The 23,881-nt window shown below is 39.3% G+C and overlaps 1 protein-coding gene across 6 annotated transcripts in view; it reads right to left on the bottom strand.

Annotated features, from left to right (window-relative positions):
• Positions 1-378: 378 nt before the first annotated feature.
• The window catches only part of LOC306772980 (regulator of G-protein signaling 6-like), a gene marked incomplete at both ends in the record, with an annotated part of 40,341 nt that continues 16,838 nt past the window's right edge, over positions 379-23,881 (bottom strand). The window contains 15 exons of one of the 6 annotated variants that reach the window (XM_079262657.1): positions 379-429; positions 2,390-2,446; positions 4,707-4,796; positions 5,456-5,642; positions 6,350-6,478; positions 6,588-6,760; positions 6,899-7,000; positions 7,939-8,013; positions 8,313-8,394; positions 9,139-9,215; positions 11,417-11,481; positions 11,913-11,964; positions 13,271-13,377; positions 13,478-13,528; positions 14,271-14,370. In XM_079262657.1, the coding sequence (XP_079118783.1) occupies positions 379-429; positions 2,390-2,446; positions 4,707-4,796; positions 5,456-5,642; positions 6,350-6,478; positions 6,588-6,760; positions 6,899-7,000; positions 7,939-8,013; positions 8,313-8,394; positions 9,139-9,215; positions 11,417-11,481; positions 11,913-11,964; positions 13,271-13,377; positions 13,478-13,528; positions 14,271-14,370 (1,398 nt within the window). Of the gene's footprint in view, positions 430-2,389; positions 2,450-4,706; positions 4,797-5,455; positions 5,643-6,349; positions 6,479-6,587; positions 6,761-6,898; positions 7,001-7,938; positions 8,014-8,312; positions 8,395-9,138; positions 9,216-11,416; positions 11,482-11,912; positions 11,965-13,270; positions 13,378-13,477; positions 13,529-14,270; positions 14,371-23,881 lie in introns of all 6 variants that reach the window. The other 5 variants (XM_079262654.1, XM_079262655.1, XM_079262656.1 and 2 more) reach the window with 5 other exon arrangements.

Below are 23,881 nucleotides of genomic sequence, written 5' to 3'. Positions count from 1 at the left end.
ATCCAGTCAAAGCATAAATAAAACAATATGAAATCAATCAAAACTGACCAGCTTAGTCAAGCCTAACAACCAGTTTGCTGCCTAAGTAATGAAAAGGGGGCAGCCCTAGTCTGGATGTGCTTATAGAATATGCTGCATGCCATGTAATGTGTTGACTGAGGTTCCCCTTGTCAGCATCGTCCTCATGGTTTCTGTATTGGGCGTTCATCCCAGCAGGTGCTGCATTACCAGTATGGAAGCATGCCTCGAAGAACAGTCCGAGAGCCTCCACAGCAGCCCTGTCCAGCCCAGCTCCACGGTTTTTGCCCCTGCCCAGGCCCCTGTGCGGCAGTCACCCCACCAACTGGGTCTGGCTGTACTCCTCCAGCACAGACTGTGTCAGGACGACTGCATCAGGCCTGTCAGGCGCTTTCCCGTCAAAGACTTGCCCTGGAAGGTCAATTAGGATGAAAATACATTACAAAACTAGGATTACAAAAGCAGAAGTTCTCTACAAATCACAGAGGGGTTATTCTGTCACTTAAACCATAAAAAAAAACTTTACCATCTCAAATTTTTGACTTTGTTCAGTTATATTTGAAGTAAAAGCAGAACAAGTATAACAGAAAATATGCAATTGTCAGCACTATTAGGGGGATTATTGTCAAGGAACAGCCACTTGAACATTTGGGTGGGACTTACAGCTTTTACTGAAAGCACCAAACAAGTGTCAGAAAAGAGAACTGTTTGTTCCACATTTAAAGTGGAACAAAAATGTCATTTTACAGGGTTGTTGTAATTTAGGCAAGTTACTTTAGGATTCTTGTCAGACAGACGCCCAAAAGTGAATCAAAGTGCACAGTTTTGTTTGTTTTGTACTTTACAAAATAGTCTGTTTGACTTTCTTATATTTGTTCTTTACTTTTATAATTATTCCTGGCAGTCTGTGCAGTTTCAGCTGGATCTGGCAGAAAACCTGACACATTAAAGCAACCCTGCGTACGTTTCTGACCTTAAAGCTCCAGTTTTCTGACTTGTTTTGATGTCACGTTGATGGCTTTCATTATTCAAATTTCTGGAGCGGTTGATGCCCTACAGCGTCCTGAGAAAACCGCATTTCACAACTTTTTTTTTCCAGCCAGAAGCATCGTGTGACAGCGTTTGCTTTAAGACACATGTCACAAAATTGATGTCAAGACACCGGCTGATTTGGATGTGCAGCTAAGATGACGCTGTCAGAGCAAGCAAGGTAAAAAAGGGAATGTGGCAGATCAAGAGTCAACACTTGAATGATTTTAACAGGTGGCAAAGAATTTAGAGAAGAGACAGGATGCAAGACAGATGTCGAATTAGCTCTCAGAAGGAAGAGCAAGTGCAAAAATCTGCCAAAGTTTAGTAGTGATGCTTTTTGATCGACCTAAAGGGGGAAAAAAAGGTTCAGGCATCACAAACATAAAGTAAGGCATTCTCATTATTTACTTAATTCATGTGCCACATTCATTCCCTTTATCTTATCAAACATATAAACAAACATTAAATTTTATAATGCCTTGTGTCCTAGCAAGATATATTTGAAAATCTTATCATTTTTACACTTTCCTTAAATTGATATTTCTTCTACATTTCCAAACAATAGTAACAAGACATTTTAAGTGGAATGTGATCATCAGGTCTACACTAAATCCAGCTTTTAAAAAAGTTGTTTTAAATTCATTCGTTCCTTTTAGAAAACTTAAAAAGGCGTACATTAAAATTTTTCATATTTTAAATATTTCATTGACCAGCATTCCGCAGGACTCTTTCTGCAAACTTAAACTACGTGTAGCTTTGTAATTGCTATAGAGAGTAAATATTTGCTGAAAATCTGATTTATTTTTTGAGCATTTTTAAAATTTACAAAACAAAAAAAAACAACAACAAATAAATTTAAAAAAAAATAAAATCTATGAGTCTCTGGGTGTGATGTCGCATTTAAAGGTTTCTAAATCATCAAAAACCATGGTAAGACGTGACACAGTCCTGCAAGTTCATTTCTATCCTTATAAGCATCATTATGGTGACCATCCTCTGTCAAAGTGGCTGGAAATAGATTATTAATTTATACATATTGCCGTGGATTCATTAGAGAAAAAACAAAACAATGAACATAATCAAAAATTTGAGGAAGGAACCCCTGGTTGAGTTGACATACAATGACCTGGATGATATACCAGTTAAAGTGGTTTCATTAAAAGTGCTTGGGTGCAACCAGTCACGTGAGTAGTGTGTTGCCTCTGTCACACAAACACATCCTTTTACATGTTTATAAAGGCACAAAAGAGTGTAATATGGTTGTAATTGCAAAAGCCACTGATAGTGAGCCAGCCAGTGTGGTTTGTGATATGAACAGCCCCAGCTCCAAATGACTTACCACACTGCGCGTGAACTTCTCCAAGGAGGTGCGGCGACCCTGTTCAGTGTCTGCTGGCTGCTGTTTTGGGAGGGGGGGAAGCAGGGTGAGTGTTTGGGTCAGGTATGGGTGTTGACGGGGGTTGCAAGTGATGTCATTTGTGAGGGGAGTAAAAGGGCAGGCCAAGCATTGCAGAAACAAGGGCCAGAGACAGTGCGGGGAAGGAAGGCGGTTGCAATTTTGGGAAATGGAGTGGGGTCAGTGACAGGCCAGCAGAGGGAGCAGTGTCCAAATGAGAAAGGGCAGAAAGGCTAGTATGAACAAAGGAAGCTGTGATCTGCTGAAAAGCTCCATATTACACAGTTTAACAGCTGAGTGAGTGATTAGCTGTGCAAGTTGTATAGAACATACTTTCCTCTAGCGTAAAAAAACTGGCATGAAACAAAGGGGATCTTTAGGTTGGAAAAGAAAACCGTGTATTAATCTGAAATATCTGTGCACTTTTAGTTACAGGCTACACTGTTCCCATTTTACACAGCAGTTTGTCTGTGTTTGGCATATGACGCCACATTTTTTAAGAGACTGTTCCCTTGACTGTTTGAATAATTTAGCAGCTTCCTTGTACTTTGCACTGTGGGCACAGTAGGTTGGCATTTTGGGACTCTGTCTCATGTTCCTTTTCAAAGCTCATATGCAGTCCTGGCTCAGAAGTGTGGATAGTCAGAATGCATACAAACAGAATAGCCTCTAAGTCTGATCAGACCTCAGCTTTCTAACCGATGAGTTGACCTAATTACCTCGTTTTCCTCATTATAAAAATCTAATAAGACTCGGGGCTGATTTCAACCTTAACATACATAATGCCGAGTGGCTTTATCTAAAGTATTTTTTTTAGTGTTTTGCTTATAAACTTGTTTTGAATTGATCGATTTCTGCATAAATTAGGTATCATACAAGCCTTGAAACTAAAATGAAAAGAATCTAATTAAAGAATGTGAGAAAAATATTATGATTGGACATTTATTCATTGAAGGAACTTATCAGATAGTACATATCTGTGAGTGGCAAAAGCATAGGATCAGCATTTCATTTGCAAATGGGTGCTTTCAGTCAAGTGTTAGTTGTTACTATGTTTTCCCTGTTTTCATGTCAGCTCCACCATATGCTGTGTATCACAGTGCAAAAAGAGATTATTTGTAAGGAACTCAAGAAAGCTGCTGATCAGGTTACAAAAAGGTTCCATCTTTCCTCATTCATATAGATTGTGAACAATTTAAGGAGATAAAAGACCCTTTTTTTTTTTTTTATCTTTACCAGGAACTATTTACTAATAAAGTTTCAGCAGTCACAGTGAAACCCACAGTAACCTCTAAATAAATAAAAGCCTCCTTGAGATTGATTATTCAGTCCACAAACAGCCCAACAGCAGGAAACATAGATATTAGAAAATCTACTGCCCTCATAGGAAACACTGCTGCACTTCTGTAGTGTAAAAAGATCACATAAATAAAATATATATGTTTAACTGAACCTCATCCTATCAGTGAAACATGGCAGTGGTGGTATCATGGTTTGGGCCTGTTTTACTAATCTAAGCCAGAAAGGCTTAGGGTCACGCAGTAACATATTAACATGATCTTAAAAACAATATGTATGTTATAAAAATGACTGAAGCAGAGCACATTTCAATTAAAATGTTTTCTTGTGGAAGGATGCACATAAATGATTTAAAGAACTGATGAAAATGAACTAGAATTACTTAGCAATGCTAACAGTGGCTGAAGGCGATCACTGAAAGCGCACCCCCACATGTTTTGCTGTCATTTACAGATATGTAATAGTAAATAATTGCCTCAATAAATGAGGAATTGAAAATGATTTTTGTCAAAAGTTTAGGTGAATTTTCTTTCAGGACTTGCATGAAAATCTGAAGATGTTTTCCATCATATTTATGCAGAAATCTGGCAATTTTAAACTGCAGCTACTGACTACTCTTCCAACATGATAAGATTTTGCACTACTAAACTTCTATGTAGTATCTAATAACTACATTATCAAATTATTTGCAAGCAAAGCCACATTTTTTTCTACTATATAGAGCTGCATATTCAAGTATCATTAACAAAAAGTTGAGTTAATCTACTTATTTTCATTCCATTACCGTTACTAACTACTTCTCAGCATTTAACTTTGTTTCTAGTATCCAATAAAGTTGACACAAACCTTGAAGGGGTTTTAAATCATAAGAAAAGAATCAAACCAAAATGAGAAATGCAGTAAGAGCCAGCATGTCATGTTAAATGTGGAGGAGAAGTTGGAGTTAGTGGGTGCTGCTCACCTTCTTCCTGGCCAACAGCAGGTCTTGGTAGATATTGGATCGCAAAAAGCGTGCATAGCTGTCACTTTTCATTAGCTTGAATATATGCTCCTGCAGGAGACAGAAACAGATGAGTTTGTGTTGTGTGGTACAAGCGAAAAGGCTTCAAGTGGAAAAATCAAGACAGGCCTGATTATGTTAATGAAGCGCATGCATGTGAGAAGCAGAGTGGGTGATGCCAACCCAGCCAGCTGACATGAATGGCAGGGCAGTGAGGCAGAGCTGAGTAATGTCCTGCCAGTGAAAGGCGCTGCACGTCACACATCACCAGCTCACTTTGAAACCAGAGGAATCCATGGTGAACCGACTTAACAAGCTATTCATGGCATTACTCGCCTCATTAAGCTCTGGCACAAACACGCTCTGTCATTCATCCTCTCTCTCTCTTTTTTTTTTTATTTCTCTCATTTATATACTTGCGTAGTATGAGGGGGCGGAAAGGTTCATTGTTTCATGGGCAAGAGGATAAGAGATGGAAACGAGTAAGTGTGTTGTGTTCTGGCTGGCAGATCACATCAAAGCATGAATCTTTAGAGAGCATCGGGAAGTGTGTGAGGAGACCAGACTGGGCTGAATTATGCACTTCTTGCTGAAGGTTGTGTCGTACAGATTGCACTGTTCTGCTGTTGTGTGAATGTGCAGATGCATCAGCACATGAAGCGGTGTGCATATAACCATAAGAAAAAAAAACAAACCACAACACAACACACCTGAGCATCTTCATAGCTGTAACGCCCGGGGTCTTTGAGGTTCTGGCTGGTTCGCTCGTAGCTGTGAGAGTCCAGGTTGATGGAGCTCGGTGCTCCCTCAGCTAGAAATTCCTGCCAGATCTCCTGAGCCCTGGAGGACACTTCCTGGAGCGGCCTTCGCTTCAGGTCCTGCACTGCTAACCAGAACCTTTAAAGAGTCATATGTAGTCAGTGACAACTTAATAAGAATCTACTGTAGTTACAGCATCAAAAGTTATTTCTTAACAACATTTACTCTTATCATGCAGTATGCTGCAGGCCAGTGCTTGATCATATAACCTTTTGAGCCCTAAACCTATTATTTATTTCTCACTATTCAAAACAATGAATTATAACAAGTTAAATAAAACCATAATACAGCGAGTCAGCACAGCTGATGCCAGTAAATACACTCTGCTCAGCACTCTGGTGAGCAGTGCTGACCAGGGAAAAAACAATCAATGAAAACAAAAAGTATATTATGCCACACGTCCTGACTCAATACTCAGGCAATACCAGAAGATGAGCCAGATTCTTTATTGCAGCAGCCGTAGTACGTTATAAAAACTTCATGTACAACGTAAATCCTGAGATTAGTGAACCAGTGGTCCTTTACTTGACACACTACATGAGCTATATTAACAAGATTAGGTCTGAAAATATGAATTATTATAGCTACTTAGCTAAATGGACTGGAAATGGTTCAGTTTCCTGCAGTAAACACTTTTTTCATTTCATGTGTGAAGTTGATTTTCAAAGTTTATACTCAACTTAAAAACAAAGTCCTGCCAAAACATCCTACTCGTTTAACTGTAGCTTATTGTAAAAGAAAAGAAAAGTCCTACAAAATTACAAATGTCTAAGTATCGGTCTCACCGGAGGTTCTCGGAGCTGAACTCTGACTCTAGGAACTTCAAGAACTGGTCTCGTCCTGCTGGGTCCTTCAGTGCCTCCTCCAGGGAGAAGCCCCATTTCTTCACCCGCTGCTGGCTGGGATCTCGACTACTCGGTGCAAAACAAAACAGAGAAAGAGAATGAAATATAAACATTCACCCTCTAATCCAGCATAGCAGTGGCTCCTTAGCATATCCAAACCCAGCATCTCAAACCTCACCTTATCTCCAAGTCCCAGAAGGTAGTGTCGTCGCTGATCCAGGGGTTAGAGGGCTCCACGGCTGACACAAAGGGGTCATATTCCATGAACTGCTCTGTGTAGCTCATCAGACTGTCAGCCACTTTGGAAACTTTCATACAGTGTCTGTCCAGCTGGATGCTCAAGAATGTAATCTGAGAGGAGGGAGAGAAATGAGGAGGCTAAATAAGGTGACAGCTCATCAGTCTACGTCGCTGATTGTATTCATGATGGATGAGTGAGGTGGGCCGGTGGTAACGACCTGCAGAAAATGTGGTCACACTGCGACATACCTCCTTCTGAACATCCTCTTTGGTGGGTTTCCTGGTTGGCTGGGAGCTGATATGGATGGGACTTGGCTGGCTCTGCCCATCATCTGGTACCCCGTAGACTGACTGCAGAGAGATGAGGCAGGAGACGTGTTGGGTTTTTGCTTTGATGCTGCTATATTTCCGCCTCACTTCAGTGTGTTGAGTAATTGTTGTGAGACCAGGTCTCAATATTGTGTTGGGGAATTGGGGGATTAAAGACTTGAAGGTGACTTTATGCTTGGTAATTACACAGAAACAGCTCGTGGCAGGCTTCCAAGGCTGAATAAAAACTGTTTATGAAACAAGTCTGAAAATTTGTTTTTCTACACTCGCATTAAAGAAATAATGCAATCAATGAGATGCATTGAATCACAAACGGTGTCCATTAACAAAGCAGTTAGGTTTGACAAAGCACTTTTCAAGGGTTTTTGTTATTTCACATAAATACATGGGTGGAAGCAGGAATGCCAGGAAAGAATTCACCTGCCACCAGGAGCAACCTGAGTTGTTTTTGTAAAGATGCTTGGCTAAAATGACTGGAATTCAGCCAAATACGAAGGCGGCAAATGAAACACAAGATGTAATGGTTTAATCCCAACAGAGCGAAGAAGAACATTGCACGGAGGAAACTATGATCTGACAAAAGGAAACTGAGAACCGAAGAATTAAATACACTGAAAGACTAATAAGAAACGGGAGAAGTAAATAAGGAAATAAAGCCAGGTGAGCTAATAAACAGGAAGCAACATAGGAAAAATACACAAGACAGATAAACTGGAAAAACAAAATAAAATGAGAGAATACAAAATAAAAATATAACAAGAACTGAAGACTACAGAATAAGACTACATGACACATTTAAGTTCTTTCTGAACCACTTCAGACATAATGTAATGTGTAAATATGCACTTAAATAAATAAAATAAAAACTTATAGAGGATTCAGTAGGTGCAGAGAAGTTTGATAAAAGTCAAACCTCAGAAACCAAATGTGCACATCATCATTATGCATCCTGCTCTCACCTTTTTCACCCTGTGTGGGTTCTTCTCTCTTCGGCACTTGCGGATGTCCATCTCTGTGGTGTTGACGCAACCCGGCTGTGGGAGGCAGCAGGAGACACAGCATGTTTCTGGGTCAGATGACGCTGTTGCGTCAGCATGCATTATCTGCGCCTGTTCCGCTTTGCGCCATATGAAGCCAATTCTTTATTCAGCACTGCCAAGCTCACAAAAACCTTGTATGCAAAGTGAATGGAACCAAATCTGATTCTGCTGCCAGCGCCAGAAAAGAGATTTCAGCTGAATGTGGTGTTTTCTGACTTTAACATTGTAATTATCAACCTGCGTAACAGACATTCTTATTTCCTGTGTTGGTGTTTTTATTACTTCTAACTCACCACTGGCCGGTGAACGTCCCAGAATGCCCTCTCCTGGCTGTCGAGGATCTTCCTCTCAGCCTTGTCCTTTTTCCTGTCGATTCTGTGAGCAGAGGAAACAACCCACTCATACATACTCATACTGCTAACATAATAGGTCAAGCAGCATAAACACAATACAATCCTGCCTTAGAACAGACACATAACCTTCTGTCACACAAATCAGAGATATTCCAGACTACAGAGCTGAAAAAGCTGAGGAGTGTGGGTCTCGACCTGTCTGTTCACTGCACTAACTGATGCCCAGTGTTGCCTCTGGTGAGGCCCAGTTACATAACTGACATTTACTGATAGGTCCTTGCTCTCCTGATGTAAGAAACCTCATGGTTTCCTGCAAAATAACAGACAATAAAGATGTCATGACCTGGATTTTTTTTTTTTCTTTTCATGAACAAGAGTGTAGAAATGTTTACCAATTGAACAGCAAGGACTCTGTGTGTTTTCACATTCCAGCCACCAGATGGCAGTCTCACAAAGCAAGAAGCATCTGGTGACAAGTGTGTGTGTGATTGTGTGTGTGTGTGTGTGTGTGTGTGTGTGTGTGTGTGTGTGTGTGTGTGTGTGTGTGTGTTTTAATTCCACAGGGAAATACCCAGTGAAAAGAAAAATCAGCCTAGCATTTGCTTGGCATTGCACCATTGATGACTAACAGAATGATCACATGCAGAACCAAAGGTCTATTTCCAAAGAATGACTGCATCCACCTTTGTTTTTTATCAACAGCTCACTAACCTGCCATATTAACACAACACTGATGTCAAGAAGAGGGATTCACAAATACACTTACTTGACTTGAGCCTCAGCTTGCATGAAGATAAATTCCCATTTCCTGGCAAAAGCTCTCTGCAGCCGGGCGAGGTTTTCCTGGAGGAACCAATCGGATATGATGTTAGAGCAAACTTTAACTGTTATAAAGAAATTTGTAACATCAGGGCATCCAAAACTAAAGTGATGTTTTTGCTTAAAAACTGTGCCATAGAAACTGCTTTCACCTCATCCACTGCTGTCTGTTTTTTATTTTAATTATTGAACCCTTCTTAATATCGCTGATTGTAATTGGAATCTTACAGGAGCTCTTATTAAAAGATACACCTATTAGCTTTCTTTAATGGGCATTTGATGAGACTGATGCCGCTTGCATGTCAGCAAAAGAAATGTGAGGCTTTCAGACAGCACATAATGAACTTTTTACAGCTTTAAGTGAATAAGTGCCTCCAAATATATATGAACGTGAGATGCATCTTATCATTGCACAACACTTTCCTTCAAAGATATGGCATGTATAATTTCTGTTGACCAAAATGATTCACAAGTTTTGCTCTTAAAAATGGTTTGGATGTAATTATTCCTTCTTGCCTTTGTTGGTATGCAGGTCTGTAAATATGCAGACACTTAGTGGTTGCATACACCACAGTGATACCTGCTTATCTTTGACTTATCTCATAAGCTGCATTTAAATGTATGTGAAAGTTGTTCAGTATAAAAGCTATGTATTATCACATCATGGTTTTGTGAACATGTGTGCTGTGCACTACACCTCCTCTTCTAAAATGCAACGTGTCCTTAACGTAAGCTGCAACAACTGGGATGCATCAACTGTTTTCATCGGGCCACATGAAATAAAAACTTATAAGGTAACAGGTTGTCACTGTGTTAGCAAACAATGCTAACAGGAGAACAATTAACCAGCTTATATGTCGTTTTGATCTGGAGGAACAATTAAAGAAGCCTGTGACATTACAACAAGGAAATTGCTTTTTTCTTTGATATATAAACACAGAGCATCAATATCAGACTTTAAAAAGACTGAAGAGAAAGATGCATCAGTTTAAAAGAAGCTACGCCTTTTGGTGGGTGTCAATTTTATACAAGTTATTTCTGCTCAATATCCTCATTTTGGGGCTGTTTTTTGTTTTTACTTATTGCTTCCAACATAATTCTTTGATAAACAATTCAGAAGAAAAAAATGCAGTTTTCATAGGTTTTTTTTTTTTTTTTACACTATTTGAGCCAATATTCTTCATCGTTCTCTACAATGACAGAAAAAATAGAAACTGAATAAAAACATAGACAGCAGTTTGTCTATCAGCCCAAAGACTGTACTTTCATTTCATTTATTAAGCCACTGAAACATCAGTAGCTACTCCTCCTGGGGTGTCGTCCATGTTATATAACAAATTTTGTATTGACATTATTTTATACGTATGCACATCCACACACAAACAAAACAGAACATATAATACAACAGGTCAATGCAAGAAACAAACACAAAAAACACCATTATTTATAATTATTCACAGAACAATAGCTCTTACTGGTCACTAGCCTACTTCAATATTATCTATGCTCTTTTATTATCATGCCTGGAATGTGTTGCTAAATGAAAATAAGACGCTAAACTTGCCCTGGTCACTAGCTCTGAAACGTTAACCCCATTCTGGAGGTTAATGAGTTTGGTGTGTTTGTTTTGTATGAAATTAGGATTTTAGTTAGGCATAGTCCTGGTACTGGCATGAAAAGCTCACATTTAAAATTGTAAGTTGTTGATAACACCCAAACTAGCGTCTGCCGTTAGACATCATGTGACCTCATTACAAAGAGGAAAACTCCAACCAGCAGGCATGTTAACAGTGAGAGCAATGAGGCCTGGAGGCAAAAAAGTGACCCGAATATGAAAGAAAGGAAGTGTACTGGACATTAGTTGCAGAGTCATTTAGAATATTAAAGTGAGGTTTATTGCTGTTGTGTGTGCAGAAAGAGATCAGCACTGCAGTAACACGTCTCTTAAGAGTGTATTGATCTGCTCATGCTGAGTAAATCTGCAGATATTTTTGTTTACATTTTAGGACCAGGAAATCACTGCCATAAGACAGTAGTCCTGATATAGAAACTTGATCATTAGATAATGGCTTTCTTTCATTCAAAGCACAGACACCCTGAAGACATTACTGAAATTGTTCTTTGTTTTTTATTTAAGTATAAGACAGCTGTAAATCATTATTATCTCATCTATGCTCAAGGATAGCTTCTTGGTTATTGCAAAACAAAAATAAGAAATTACTTACAGCTTCATAGTCGGCAAGCTCAAGCCTGGCTTTGTTCTGCATGGTGCGCTTGCACAGGTAAATGGCTGGAGGGGGAAACAGGGGAGGAAAGACATAAAGAGGGTGGCAGAGTTTGTCAGGAAGGTGAAAGTTTTTTTTTTTCCAAAATCTAGGCTTTGTACGTATGCCCAAACAAATAGGGGAAACATTTTATATTAATATATTTGTATATATTTATATTTTATAAATACCACGCAAAAAAAGCAAAAATGTAGCCAAATCAACGACTGTTCATTTATTTCTTAAGCTAATTTTATTCCACAAGATTTTCTCCAGTGGATGTTCTTTAGGGCGAGATACATTACAAGGAATGGCCCTGCAGATCGATACTCACTGAGTGTCAACAGCAGATACACAGTGTGAGATGAGTGCTGGAGAAAGAGACATGGCTTAAAAGCATTAGGGATATCTTGGCTGGTTTGGTGACAGAGCAGCAAATTGACTGTGTGTGACTCACCATAGTCTGTGTTCTCGGGTTCCCAACAATTTGAAGGCCAGAAGTAAGGAGACTGAAAAAAAAAACACAGGAAGATACAAGTTAATAAGATTTGGTTTATTTCCTCATAAAATTTCTATTACGTTTGTAAATTTTGTGCTTTCATAATCTACAGTAAATAAACAACAAACTTCTACAATCCCTTTCCTCCCACCACCCACACTCCCTCTGCAATTATCTCGCACAAAGAGCCAGAAAAAGTTTGTTTTATTGTGATCTGCGACTTGCGTGCGACTTATATAAATTTCCTGGGAGCGATGGGTTCTGTATTCTATCCATATTTAACTGTCTGTTGCAACATATATTACAGATTCACAGTTCATTCGCGAGTTCATCAATAATTGATCACTCACATTTGTCATGCATTCTTAATAACGGGGCAGAATTAGAACTTGTCAACCGCATATTCCATCTGCAGTTTTTGTCACAAAGGTCATTTAGCTTGAGGACAAAGAGCTGAAGTTGACGAATGCACTAGTTTCAATGTAATGATCAGAAAGGTTTACCATCTCTATTTCAGCATTGTCATCTCAGCTCAGAGTAGATTAGCTTGATCTATAACACTGAATGCACAAAAGTGAGAAGGACCACTGGCATTATATTGGGGTCTTCTGTTCGTACAATACTTATTTTTAAAATCTCATGTTTCCTGCAGCTGCTATGAAGATTGGCCGATAATATTTCAGATGTGCTGTGAACTCTTTTCAGAGGTTCTGATGACGTGGGCCTGTTGCATCAACATCAGAGAGAATATTTTTAGCCACAGCTGAATGAGCAAGTGTGCTTCATGCTGGCCTCCCTGTACAGGCACAATAATGGCTTTTAATCTTGAGCAATAGAGGTGAAGATAAATGCATTCAGAGGTAGACTGAAGAGGCGGAGCGGGGACAGTGAAAAGTGCAGAGCCAGCGCACAACCAGCTCAGAGCTTCCCATCACTAACTCTAACTGGCTTGCTAGATTAAGACGATAATGTCCCAGTCACCATAGAGCCACAGCTATTGGAGGAGCCTGTCAGCTGGATGAGGTGGGGCAAAATGAAAAAAAAAAAACTCCACCAAAACAAAACACCTATCTGACAAGCGGCACAGTTGACCTGTAAGGTCTGCTCTGTTGCCATCCTCTCACTCCTGTGCAGCTTCCAGCAGGGATATATAGTATCGACCTTGGTGGGATGAGTAATAGGCTTAGGAAGGATTTCTCTCATTAGCATCACACAGTAAACACATCCCTCTGATAAACAACCATCATCTCATTATTCTACTCTTGAAGACCTCCTAACACATGTCAAGGACACTCCCTTAGCGGACCTCTCTGTACCTGAAAGCGATAAAGGGTTCCATCATCCTTCAGTGTCAGAACGTGGTCAGAAATGGGGAAGATGTAGCCATGGGCTGCAATCAGACTCCCGAGGTGGATGGCTTCAGCTGGTAACATGAGAGTAGGCACACGCGTGAAATTGCCTTCCTCCATTATTGTCAGGAGTGTTGTATTTACATGTATTGACAGATTTCTCAGCAGGCTTACCCGGATCCTCGATGGAGAGGTTTTTCATCAGCCACTGAACAATGTCTGCCCCTATTATTCAGAGATGGACATCGGTTAGAAGTGGCAAATGTGCAACTATTTTGACAAAAGCTGCAATATACAAACATAAATAAACCTTGAAGGGGTCTTTGTGATTGGTTTGTGTTCAAAGCTGCAGGTCAAAGCTAAGTAGGTGTCTAAATATAACATAATGCTGTCCTCTGCTCCTGGACAGCAGAATATTTGGCCTCGTATTTGTGCTTGGCAGAGGCTGCTGGGAGAGATCGTGAAGCCGTCAGGCCTGAGGGAGCCATGTGAAGGAGTGACTCAGACGCAGTCTCACAGAGAGAGGGAGCAACCCCCTCATCCAATGTTGGTGACTCATTTCATACACGAGCACAAACATAAAGGAGTACAGCGTGTACACAAAGAGGCACAGAGACAGAAAGGAGAGGAAGAAAAGTAGCTTTTTCTGCAGCAATGACAAGGTCAGTGTCCACCACAGGCTGTTTTCTCAATGGCCAAGGTCATATCGATAAAGACATCATCTGCCTCTGTCTGCAGTAGCGGCAGTTTAAATAAACGCAAAAGGTCACACTTGTTTCCCTGAATCATATTTCTGTGTTATTGCTCAGTTCTTTTGCAGGCCAAGACAGTGACACACATGCAGTTAACAACTCATCAGATAAGATGAAGTCTCATTAAGAATGAAACTGCAGCAGGTACAAAGGTGCATTCATGTTGAGTGAAACATGCCAACACAGACACCCACAATGTTCCCACAAATACAAACCTGATACCACACTTGGGATCTTGGAGAGGAAGCTTTTGACAGTCCGGATAGCGACACCTCCTGCTTTCTCATCTTGTATTCGTGTAACAATGTCTTCAATCTGTGGGATAAGGCGGATAAAGGGTGTTGAGTCACATTCAAGTTTTTCAGCATTAACTACTATGATGATAAAAACATGTTTTCTTGACATTGAAGCGTTTTTCTCAGAGGTGTTGAGCACGAGAATTTTTAATTTTACAAAATCACAATTAAACATCCCCCATTTGATTACTTAAAGACATTTATTTGAAGTGTTTTCTAAAATGTCATGCTCAAATACACAATCAAGGCAGTATTTAATTAAACATGTTCTGCATCACATGCACTGATAAACCATAATGTTAAACCGCTGACAGGTAAAGTGATTAACTCGGCTCATCTTGTTACAGTGCAGTAGTTTGCTGGGAAAACCTGCATCTTCTCATTCATGTGGATGTTAGTTTGACACTTGCCACCAACAAAGACACTACTAGTGACCAATCACCCTCCCATATGGCAACAGTTCCTCTATAGTCGCATCCTTCTTCAGTAGCAGATCAGTGACTCCTGCAAAAACTGCTGAGAAAGGCCTCCAAGAAATGTCAAGAGTCTGAGGTATCCACTTGGCTTTCAAACTCCCCAGATACCAGTCTGATGGGATCTGATTGCATCAGTGGGAAGAAAGTACAATCCACAAAAGGTCCCACAGGAACCAGAGGATCTATCGCTAACATCTCAAGACTAATGCCAGTGTCTTGACTGGTCAGAGCTCTTTTAGCAGCATTAAGAAGACTTATCAAATGCTACAAACCATCAAACCAGGTTACATCAAACCTGTTTAAATTCCAAAATGTCTTTGTCATTAAACATGAACAAATGAATTTAATTGCACATTATGAATGTCATGTCTGAGGAAAGAAAGTAATGTTTAGTGTAATGTTGTGCCTAGAATGAAGAAGGAAGGAGTCATAGTGGTGAAAGATGGTGTTTAAACTGTGAGTCACATCTTAAACTTCTCATCATTTACTTAGACGTCCTACACTGTGTGCATTATCCAGACTTACTCACCTTGATTTTTGATTTAGTGTTGCTTTAAATTGACCAAAGCAAACCAAGCATTTGAATTTCCATTATGAGTGTAACACTGGGCATTAAACAGCATCTAACTTCACTGTCTGATCAAACAAATCTACTATTATTAGCCTGTAGACTTTGCAAATGCAAACTGCTTATACTAAAATATTTGTCGATGCTTTTGCTTTGTAGCTATGATGTTGATCAATGAACACTAAGATGAAAGAGCATTCTTCCTCATAATAACTTTTCATTTTCATGTTTTGCTTATCTTTATTTTGTGTTTGTAGATGTAACATCACTTTGGATTTTGGATATTAGCTGCAGAGAGCACAACCAACTACTCCCAGTAAATACGGCAAATTGTAAATCAATTTAATACATAGCAGAGGTCAGACAATGTACTGGAAGCTGACACGTCCAGTTATTACATTAACAAAGAGGCTTGAATCTGAATAGTTCAATCAAAACATTTTTGGTTTTGATACTGATAAAAAGTGACACCCGGGAGCATTCAGCTCTTTTAATCTCATACCTCAGAGACAGCTCAGGTTTGGTATGAAGGTTCAACATAGCATTATTGTTCAATGTAATGCATATTTGCACAGTAATATCCACTCATTTGGGGTAATGTATTTAATTATAACCAGAGATAAGACACTTTGGACATCCCTCAAAGAAAAAAGAATGTCAGCGCTCTTTCCAGTGGCACAGATAAACATCACACCTCAGATGCAACATATCACACATTAGCTGCCTAAAATTAGGTGCCATCCAACACAGCTCCCCAGTAGCCACTACACAAGGCAGAGCACACAGTAAGCGAGCAAACACTTAATGATTTGAGGATGGATACACATGTGAACGGACACATAAATGGTACTAAATCCTGTCTAGATTGTAGGGGTGTACAGATAAACCAATATGAACTAATAAGTAACTTCACTGTAGAACATCCAGTTTACAGACCCCTGGATCAAATAAAATCTACCACAAACATCTACAGATTTAGCCAATTAAAATTAATTTTAATTAGGTTTTCCTGCAGCTCCAAAACAGACTAAAAGCAAAATTTCTACATTAATTGAGAGGACCAAGTTGTTAGCTGACATAAGTAAGAACAACATTTCCCAACACATAACAATGCAAACTTATTCTAAACCCAACCCAATCTTCCAGTCAAGTTAAGATCAGGACTTACAGCATGTTTTATGTGATTTATAACTAATAATTTTACATGGTAATCACCACAAATACTGCTGATTACCAGATCTTTCAGTACCTGTGTCTATTTGAAGGTAGCTTTTTATGCAGGGTATGGCCAGCCCATTACATGGTCAACAAAGTGAGAAAACAAGACAAATGAGCATTCATACTCACATTTACTCATTCTAATATCACCAATGAGTCTTCACCAATAAAAAAAAGTAAAAGGAATCATTCATGGATTGTATAGTATCTGGTATGTATCTGGTATGTATTAATGGAAAAAGATTCAGCCCTAATAGATTCGATGTTTCATTCTTATTCATTGTTTGGTCAAGTCCATCTTCATTTATGAACCAGTCAGATAAGGTGGTGTATTGAGCAATCAGTGCTTTGATGCCTGGTGGAGGCTCATTAGAATCAATAAAAAGGATCCTTTTTATTCACACAAATGTCTTTTATCAGCAGCCAACTAAATGCTGTACTGTAGTCACCAAGGATGGCTCAGTTATTCCAATCAGATTCTCACCTGCTGTTGATTTCTAACAAAGCTAATATTTGAGGGTCAACTTAGTGGTATCCACACAGTAGGAACTTTTAAAGAATCTTTTTCTGTTTTCAAACAGAAAAAGACAAAGCAGTGTTCTCTCATTATTCCACCATATTTAGATTTGATGTCAAGTCACTGTCTAAGGCTTGCAGCATCCCACTGTGCTGTTAGCTCTGATCCCACTCCTGGAACTTGGTCTACATCTTCCACTGTTCATTAATCATTTAAAAGAGCATATCTGTGAGTGAATGTGTTCCAGTGAAGCAGAGAGACAGGCTATAAAATACTAAATTAAGGTTTTTGCTAGACACTGTACTTGTTTATAGCTGACCACATGGCTATGAGTTTTAAGGACCTGCGGTTTCTCCTACATTTTATATCAACATTGTGGCATAAAACTATGTGGTTTTGAGTCAAGTGCTGCAACAAGTGTTGGGTGGATCACCACAGAATTCCTGTTTATCAATTTGATCATCCAAATGATGTATTTTCATATCACCACAGTGTGTGCAGAATTACTTTTTATGTAAAAAAAAAGAGAGCGGAAAGTAAAGACTGCGATGAATGCACATGGCTGCAGCAGGCTACAGTCCGTTTACTCAACCACCATTACACAATCAAAGGTAATCATCCTCTCTGGAAGCTTTGTATGGATGATTCATAAACATGCCCCATAAATCTCCTGCAAAGCATGGTTTTTGTATCACGGGATGATTTAGAGCAGAGAAATGAAAGCGAGTAACACAATTGTGTGGCAAGATAATTGCCTATTTCTCACCATAAGGTTGAGAGACTGTATTGGAATGAATTATTGAACATCCACTATGGAGAATTACTCCTTCAACTCTGATGATAAATCTGTCACGGAAATGGGAGGGGTGAGAGACAGAAAAAGATGCATCTGTACCTTGTGATAGGATTTGTTGGAATTTCTAGCCTGGACGGTAACAAACATAGTCATTATGAAGCATCACTAGTTTTCTTTTGAAGACATCTTTCAAGCAAAACAACAACAAAGAAGGAAAGCTTTGAAATCTGCATGGTTCAGTCCATCTATGAATATCTTCTCAAATCCCCTCAGACACATGATGGAAAGGATTATATCCTTTTGTTCACATGTAATAATGAACCAAGGACTGAGTATTACTATAAAGAAAGAAGAACTCATTATATCCCTGTAGGGTAACAACTGGCAAGATGCAGCTGTAGGGAAGTGCACGTTGTACCTCCTGAATATAGAAGTTAAGGGTGTTGCTGCTTGATGTGGAAAGTTCCTGAGAGCTAAAGATTGCTGCTTGCAAGTGATAACAGCACTTTGTCCCTTGCCACTACCTCCTTTAAATGATTGAAAGCATTATCTTCCATACATCACAACTGAACCATATGTCTGCATTTGCAGCAGACAAGTAAATGCTAGTGTTGAACAGTGCATGCTGTCATCTCTCCAGCTTATTTTAGAGCAACACAAGCATCCTGCATTGCATATTTTAGAGATTTAAATGAAAACCTGAGGGTGCAACAATCAGCAACATGCTAAATCCAGCATCCCATTAGAGACTCTCCATTAATAACAGGACAAGCTGCCCTCTATGTAAAAACCAAAATGTTATAACTTCCTGTTACGTTGTTTTGTATTTGTGACATTATGAAATTGTTGAAAAAAAAAAGTCTGAGTGGGAGCACCAGTGGCATAAATAACCATCAATTAAATGCAACATGCTAAACTCTGGTAGGCAAGCTGCACATTTCCTTCTTCTACTGATTGAAAAAGTGTGCCAATTTTTCCAAAAACGGTCAGAGATGAAGCTATTAAAAACTGGCCCAGTCCTCGGAAATAAGTCTGCTGCTGTTAGAAGATGGATCAGGCAGTAATAGTGCTATCAATGATTCAGCAGTCATCTGCAGACTCAGGCACATACAGGATGTCACGCTTGAAAGACATTTTCTGTAAGGAAAGCGACAGATGTCCAGATGATGGGCAAAAAGAAGTGTCTTGCCCGGAGATGATTATGACATGTCAGAAAAAAGCTGGATGAAGATAAATTGTGATAAGGCTCGGAAAAGTTTTCGTGTTTGACAAGGTACCTCTTAAAACATAAAGCAGCTCTCATGTGTGTTATAGTCCAGAGGGCACATCTTAGCCTGTCATGCCAATATAAAACCTTTTATATAAAGAATAGAAAATTATCACAACACAGCCATATTTTAGACATAGTATTTATCAGGACTGTATTAGGCACAAAGCTGACTTTAAGCTGTTGGTTTAGTGGAAATACAGCAGCAGAATTACATCATTTGTGTTCCTAATTTGTAACACAAACCTCAACTTCTCATCTTCATGTTTGTTTTTCTGTAATCTGTTGGGGGAGTAAAAGGCTTTAAAACAAAGAAATTGCTCCAGTGTCCGCTTCCATAGAGATTTATGTTACAGTTTTGAGCACTAAGAAAGGAGAAGTTAAACTTTATTGTCTCAAAGGGAAACTTATCTTTGACATTACAATGTCTACAGTGTAGAGAGCACAATAAGACATAAGAATACACCCAATAAACTGCACACACTCCATCTGAACAGGTGAGACATTGTTCAATAGCAACCTGTGACCAACAACAAACAAGAGTAAGAAAATGTTTAAAGTGGTTATGTCAGCTCAGGGGTGTCTTGTACCACCAGTTTGAAGGGAAAAGCATCAATGTGATTCTTTTAAGCCATGATTTCCACCATATTTTTGGCTTAATGAATAAGTCTGGTGATCTGAGCGTTATACTGTACAGTCAAACACCAAACCTGTCAGATAAGATGCCATAATGCAGGAGGCACGCTACCTCTGTATGGTAGAAAAGAAGCTGCATCTTCTAGTTTGAACCAAAAGTTCTCAGTTTTCTGCTTGAGTGCAAACTCTGCTGTGTCCTGGAAGAATTATCCTCAAGAAGGACTATCCGTATGAATGTGTTATCCATGTGAAAAGGACAGGAAACTTTAGGAATTGATTTGTGAAATGCGACATCCATCTTCTTTGCTTTAACTCTCACAACGCTGTAGGAAGTCCTTAATGAAAGAATTAGAACCTGAGCATCAGAGTTAGAGTGTAAACTAAGAATGACATCTGAAAATGTGATAATATGTATTTGCTTTCAGCATAGTCTGGATTTATCTAATTAGGTATACAGTGAATAGCTCTGATGAGCTGAAACACCCCCAGAAGTCCTTCTGTATTGATGATCAAGGGCTCAGACACAGTTCTGTTCACTCAAATATGATGGGTGCAGTTGTTAAGAAGACACTGACTCTGAGCTGATTCAACATGTTGAACATGTACGACTGCAAGGTCCTTTTAAAGGAGAACTCAAATCAACAATCAAAAGTCTCATATGGGCCTGGGGGTTCTCCAGACGCTTAGTACTCAGACAGTACAGTATGATTGCATTATTAGTGTCCATCTGGTTTCTGTATGCAGATCAGTATGGGTACTTAATGTGGTCCTACTTTAGGACTTCAGGACTTTGTGGCCTGCAGTCGACGTATAACAGAGGGCCACAGCAATACAGCACAAGAAAGTGACAGCTTCAGCATGTTTAACATAGAAAAGTAAATGAATATCTATTACCTTATAAACCACTTCTTTGAACTCGGGTTAAACCTAACATCTGCAACCTAACACCTCAACAATGATAGGTCCTCTAAATTTTATATTTCAATTAGTGCTCAGTTAATGCATAAATAATCAGCTTATAATAAAACCAATAAAACAATACAGGCTTACATGTTTTGTAATAATGCAGAAGGAACAAGGAATGCTAAAAGGACACAGCGTCTGTTCTCGCAGCACTTCTGAGGTGTTGTTCTGATGGTAGATGTGGCTTGACAGTGCTTCATATCCGCAATTTCTGCTGATATGTTTATGACTCAAAAAATGAGTGGAAATGCCGCTCCATAGCTGCTGCTTTGCCAACACTTCACAGTATGACAGCTGTTTTGGCTTTGCATTTTAATCAGCATTCAGTCACTTGCTGTGTGTGATGGAAATTTAATTCAGAAAAGTAAAAGTTCAGATGACTAAATGCAAAACAGTCTGTATGTCAAGAAGCTCAGCATGTTTAAAGTTAACTATGTGCAAAGACAACTCACATTTTATGGGTGCAGTAGATTTGACTTCTGCACCAGGGCAAAACAATTCTGCTCGCAGATGGACTGAAATGTTCAGACAACACCTGCTGTGCACAAAGATAATGGCGACCTCAAACACAGAAGTTGTGATTTTCCTCCTCCTCCCATCTGGAACTTCCTCTTTATTCCTTGTCCCTGTAGATAAAAGTTAGACTCTTCGTTAGAGTTCATTCTGATGTCCTGTGACTCTGTGTGATGTCTCTCCTTATGTATAAGGTTTTTAATAAACTAAAGTGTAATGTTCTGTTGAAATTCTGGGTAGAATTATTTCCATGACGAGTGTCAGCCTAGGTCACTCATATGATGCGGTTGGATTTGCTCCAGTTCAGCTGCTTCATACGGTGAATTTCACATATTAATTCTTGCCTTAAGTAGCATATTTTTTCCACACAGCTGTTTAATTAGCTCTCTGTTAGAGGGGAATGACATTGTTGTTTTGCAGTAGATATCAGCAGCTGAACTGATTGTCTGATGGATGTTTGCAGCTCACCTTTTCTTCATTTTAACCTACATTTTGAAAGCCTTCACTTTTTCATGCATCAATTTCAGACATATCATATGCTGTCATAATCAGAGTTAAAACCCTTGCAGAAATGTACTGCTTTCCATTATTCTGATGTAAGTGAATGTGTCAGGATAATGTCAGAACCCTGCAGCTTCTTTAGATTAAATTGCAGTATCAATCTTGCCATGTTCACAGACAGCGGTAGCATTTCAGTCTTGGAACTACTGGACCTCAGTGCTGCATTTGATACAGTCTACCTGAAATTCTTGCTATACCACCTGAAAGAGTGGGTAGGACTTTTTGGCACTGAAATCGTTTACTTTTTGTACTATTTAAAGGAATATCACTATAGGTAATGGTACATCTGAGAGAAGTAAAACAACCCTTGGAGTCCCCCAAGGCTCCATTCTGGGACAACTGTTCAACATCTACATGTTCCCACTGCATCAAATATGGAAACCATCAGAAAATATGCCAATAGTTATGAAGATAACACACCAATCTACATCACCATATTACCAGGAGACTGTAATCTGATTTATACTCTGATCAAATGCATTGATCAAATTAAAAATTGGATGTGTCAGAACCCCCTTCAGTTAAATCAAGACAAAACTGAAATATTTAAGTAATCAATCAGCTTCAAACAGATAAAATGAATGACAAAGCCTTATCTTTGACATGGTAACACCACACAGTGTGTGTGTGTCACAGACAGCAACACTACTTTCAATAGGATCTTGTTATTAAAATGAAGGATTTCTGTTCTGCCAAACTCCTCAGCTGTGTTTCTTACATTGGCCAGGCGCAACACCTAAATATTTTTTGACTAGAGAAAATTTAATAGGGGAAGTTATTCTTCATATCTGGACAGCTGATGTGGAGACGTTGGGTTTCTGTCAAAGCAGCTGCTGTTTTTATCCTTCTGATTGTGTATCCTTGTTTTTATTCCATCATTTTTGTGTGTAAATGCTAACTTGTGTGATGAATTGCAAAGTAATGTCTCTAAAAGACCAGAACTTGTCAAATGACACTCATCTGAGTGCCACTTTGACCTCTGCGCCATACTGGCTGCATAATTAAGGGAGTTCCAGCTGGTGTGTGATGCCCTGAGGACTGAGGTGAGAATAAAGCCTGTTGGAGATAGAAGACCCCCCCCCGCCCTTTCTTTTAATTTCTCTTCCCCACACCTTCACCTACCAGCGCTTGTAGCATGCCAAGTCATGATGAGGAAGACTTGTGAGCTTTTTTACTGGATCTGTCACACTGGGGAGTCACAGAGCAGCACATAGACTGGAAAAGCCCTGCTAAATAAGTGTGATGGTTGGAAACTTGGACTGCTTGGAGATGTGCGAATGAATCACATTTGCATGGCCTCCTTCACATGCTGACACATACTCATGCACAGTCATGTGTGCAAAATGTGCATATGAACAAAAACATAAACAGTTTTTGTGCACGGACAAATGTGTTAATTGCCATCTTCACTGTAATGCCCTGAAGTCTTTTCTTTTATGCAATAAACGACTTTTTTCCCATCAGGTCTTGCAGCTGGAAAAAATACAACCAAACCTTTCAGACTTCAGTAAAGACAAGTAGTCACAAATGGTAAATGCATTAAATTTAATTGTCGAAAGAGAACAGAAAGCCTCTTTTTCACTTTAATTTAAATGCAAGAATGTCTTGTTTTTCTGCACTGCCTCCTCCAACTTAGGGGAACTGACAGTAAGTAGCAAGTATGGTGTGTGCATAAACAACTTATTGCATCAGAGAAGAATCAGTCCCTGCTTTCCAGTCAACATCATCCCACCCTCTCCATGTGGACAAGCTTAATCCTGAGGAATTCAGATGCAGACCAGGCACTGGCTGTCTCTTTAGCTCAAGTGGCTCCACCCCAATGGCGACCCAACAAGGCCCAGAGGTACAAATGGGTATAAAATGTACACACTTGGTCACAGCTTGTTTTCCCACCCAGCTACAGATGAAGAGACGTTTCATGATCAACTTGGATTGTATGTCTTATTTTGAAGACATACTCTCAATCTATCATTTGAATCAATCAGACCCCATGCTTGCCAGTTTCGTATACCTGT

Source organism: Telmatherina bonti (genome assembly GCF_933228915.1).
Source record: "Telmatherina bonti genome assembly, chromosome: 22".
NCBI classification, from domain to species: Eukaryota; Metazoa; Chordata; class Actinopteri; order Atheriniformes; family Telmatherinidae; genus Telmatherina; species Telmatherina bonti.
Note: the sequence above shows the minus strand (reverse complement) of the source record. Positions and strands in the feature narration are given on the sequence as shown.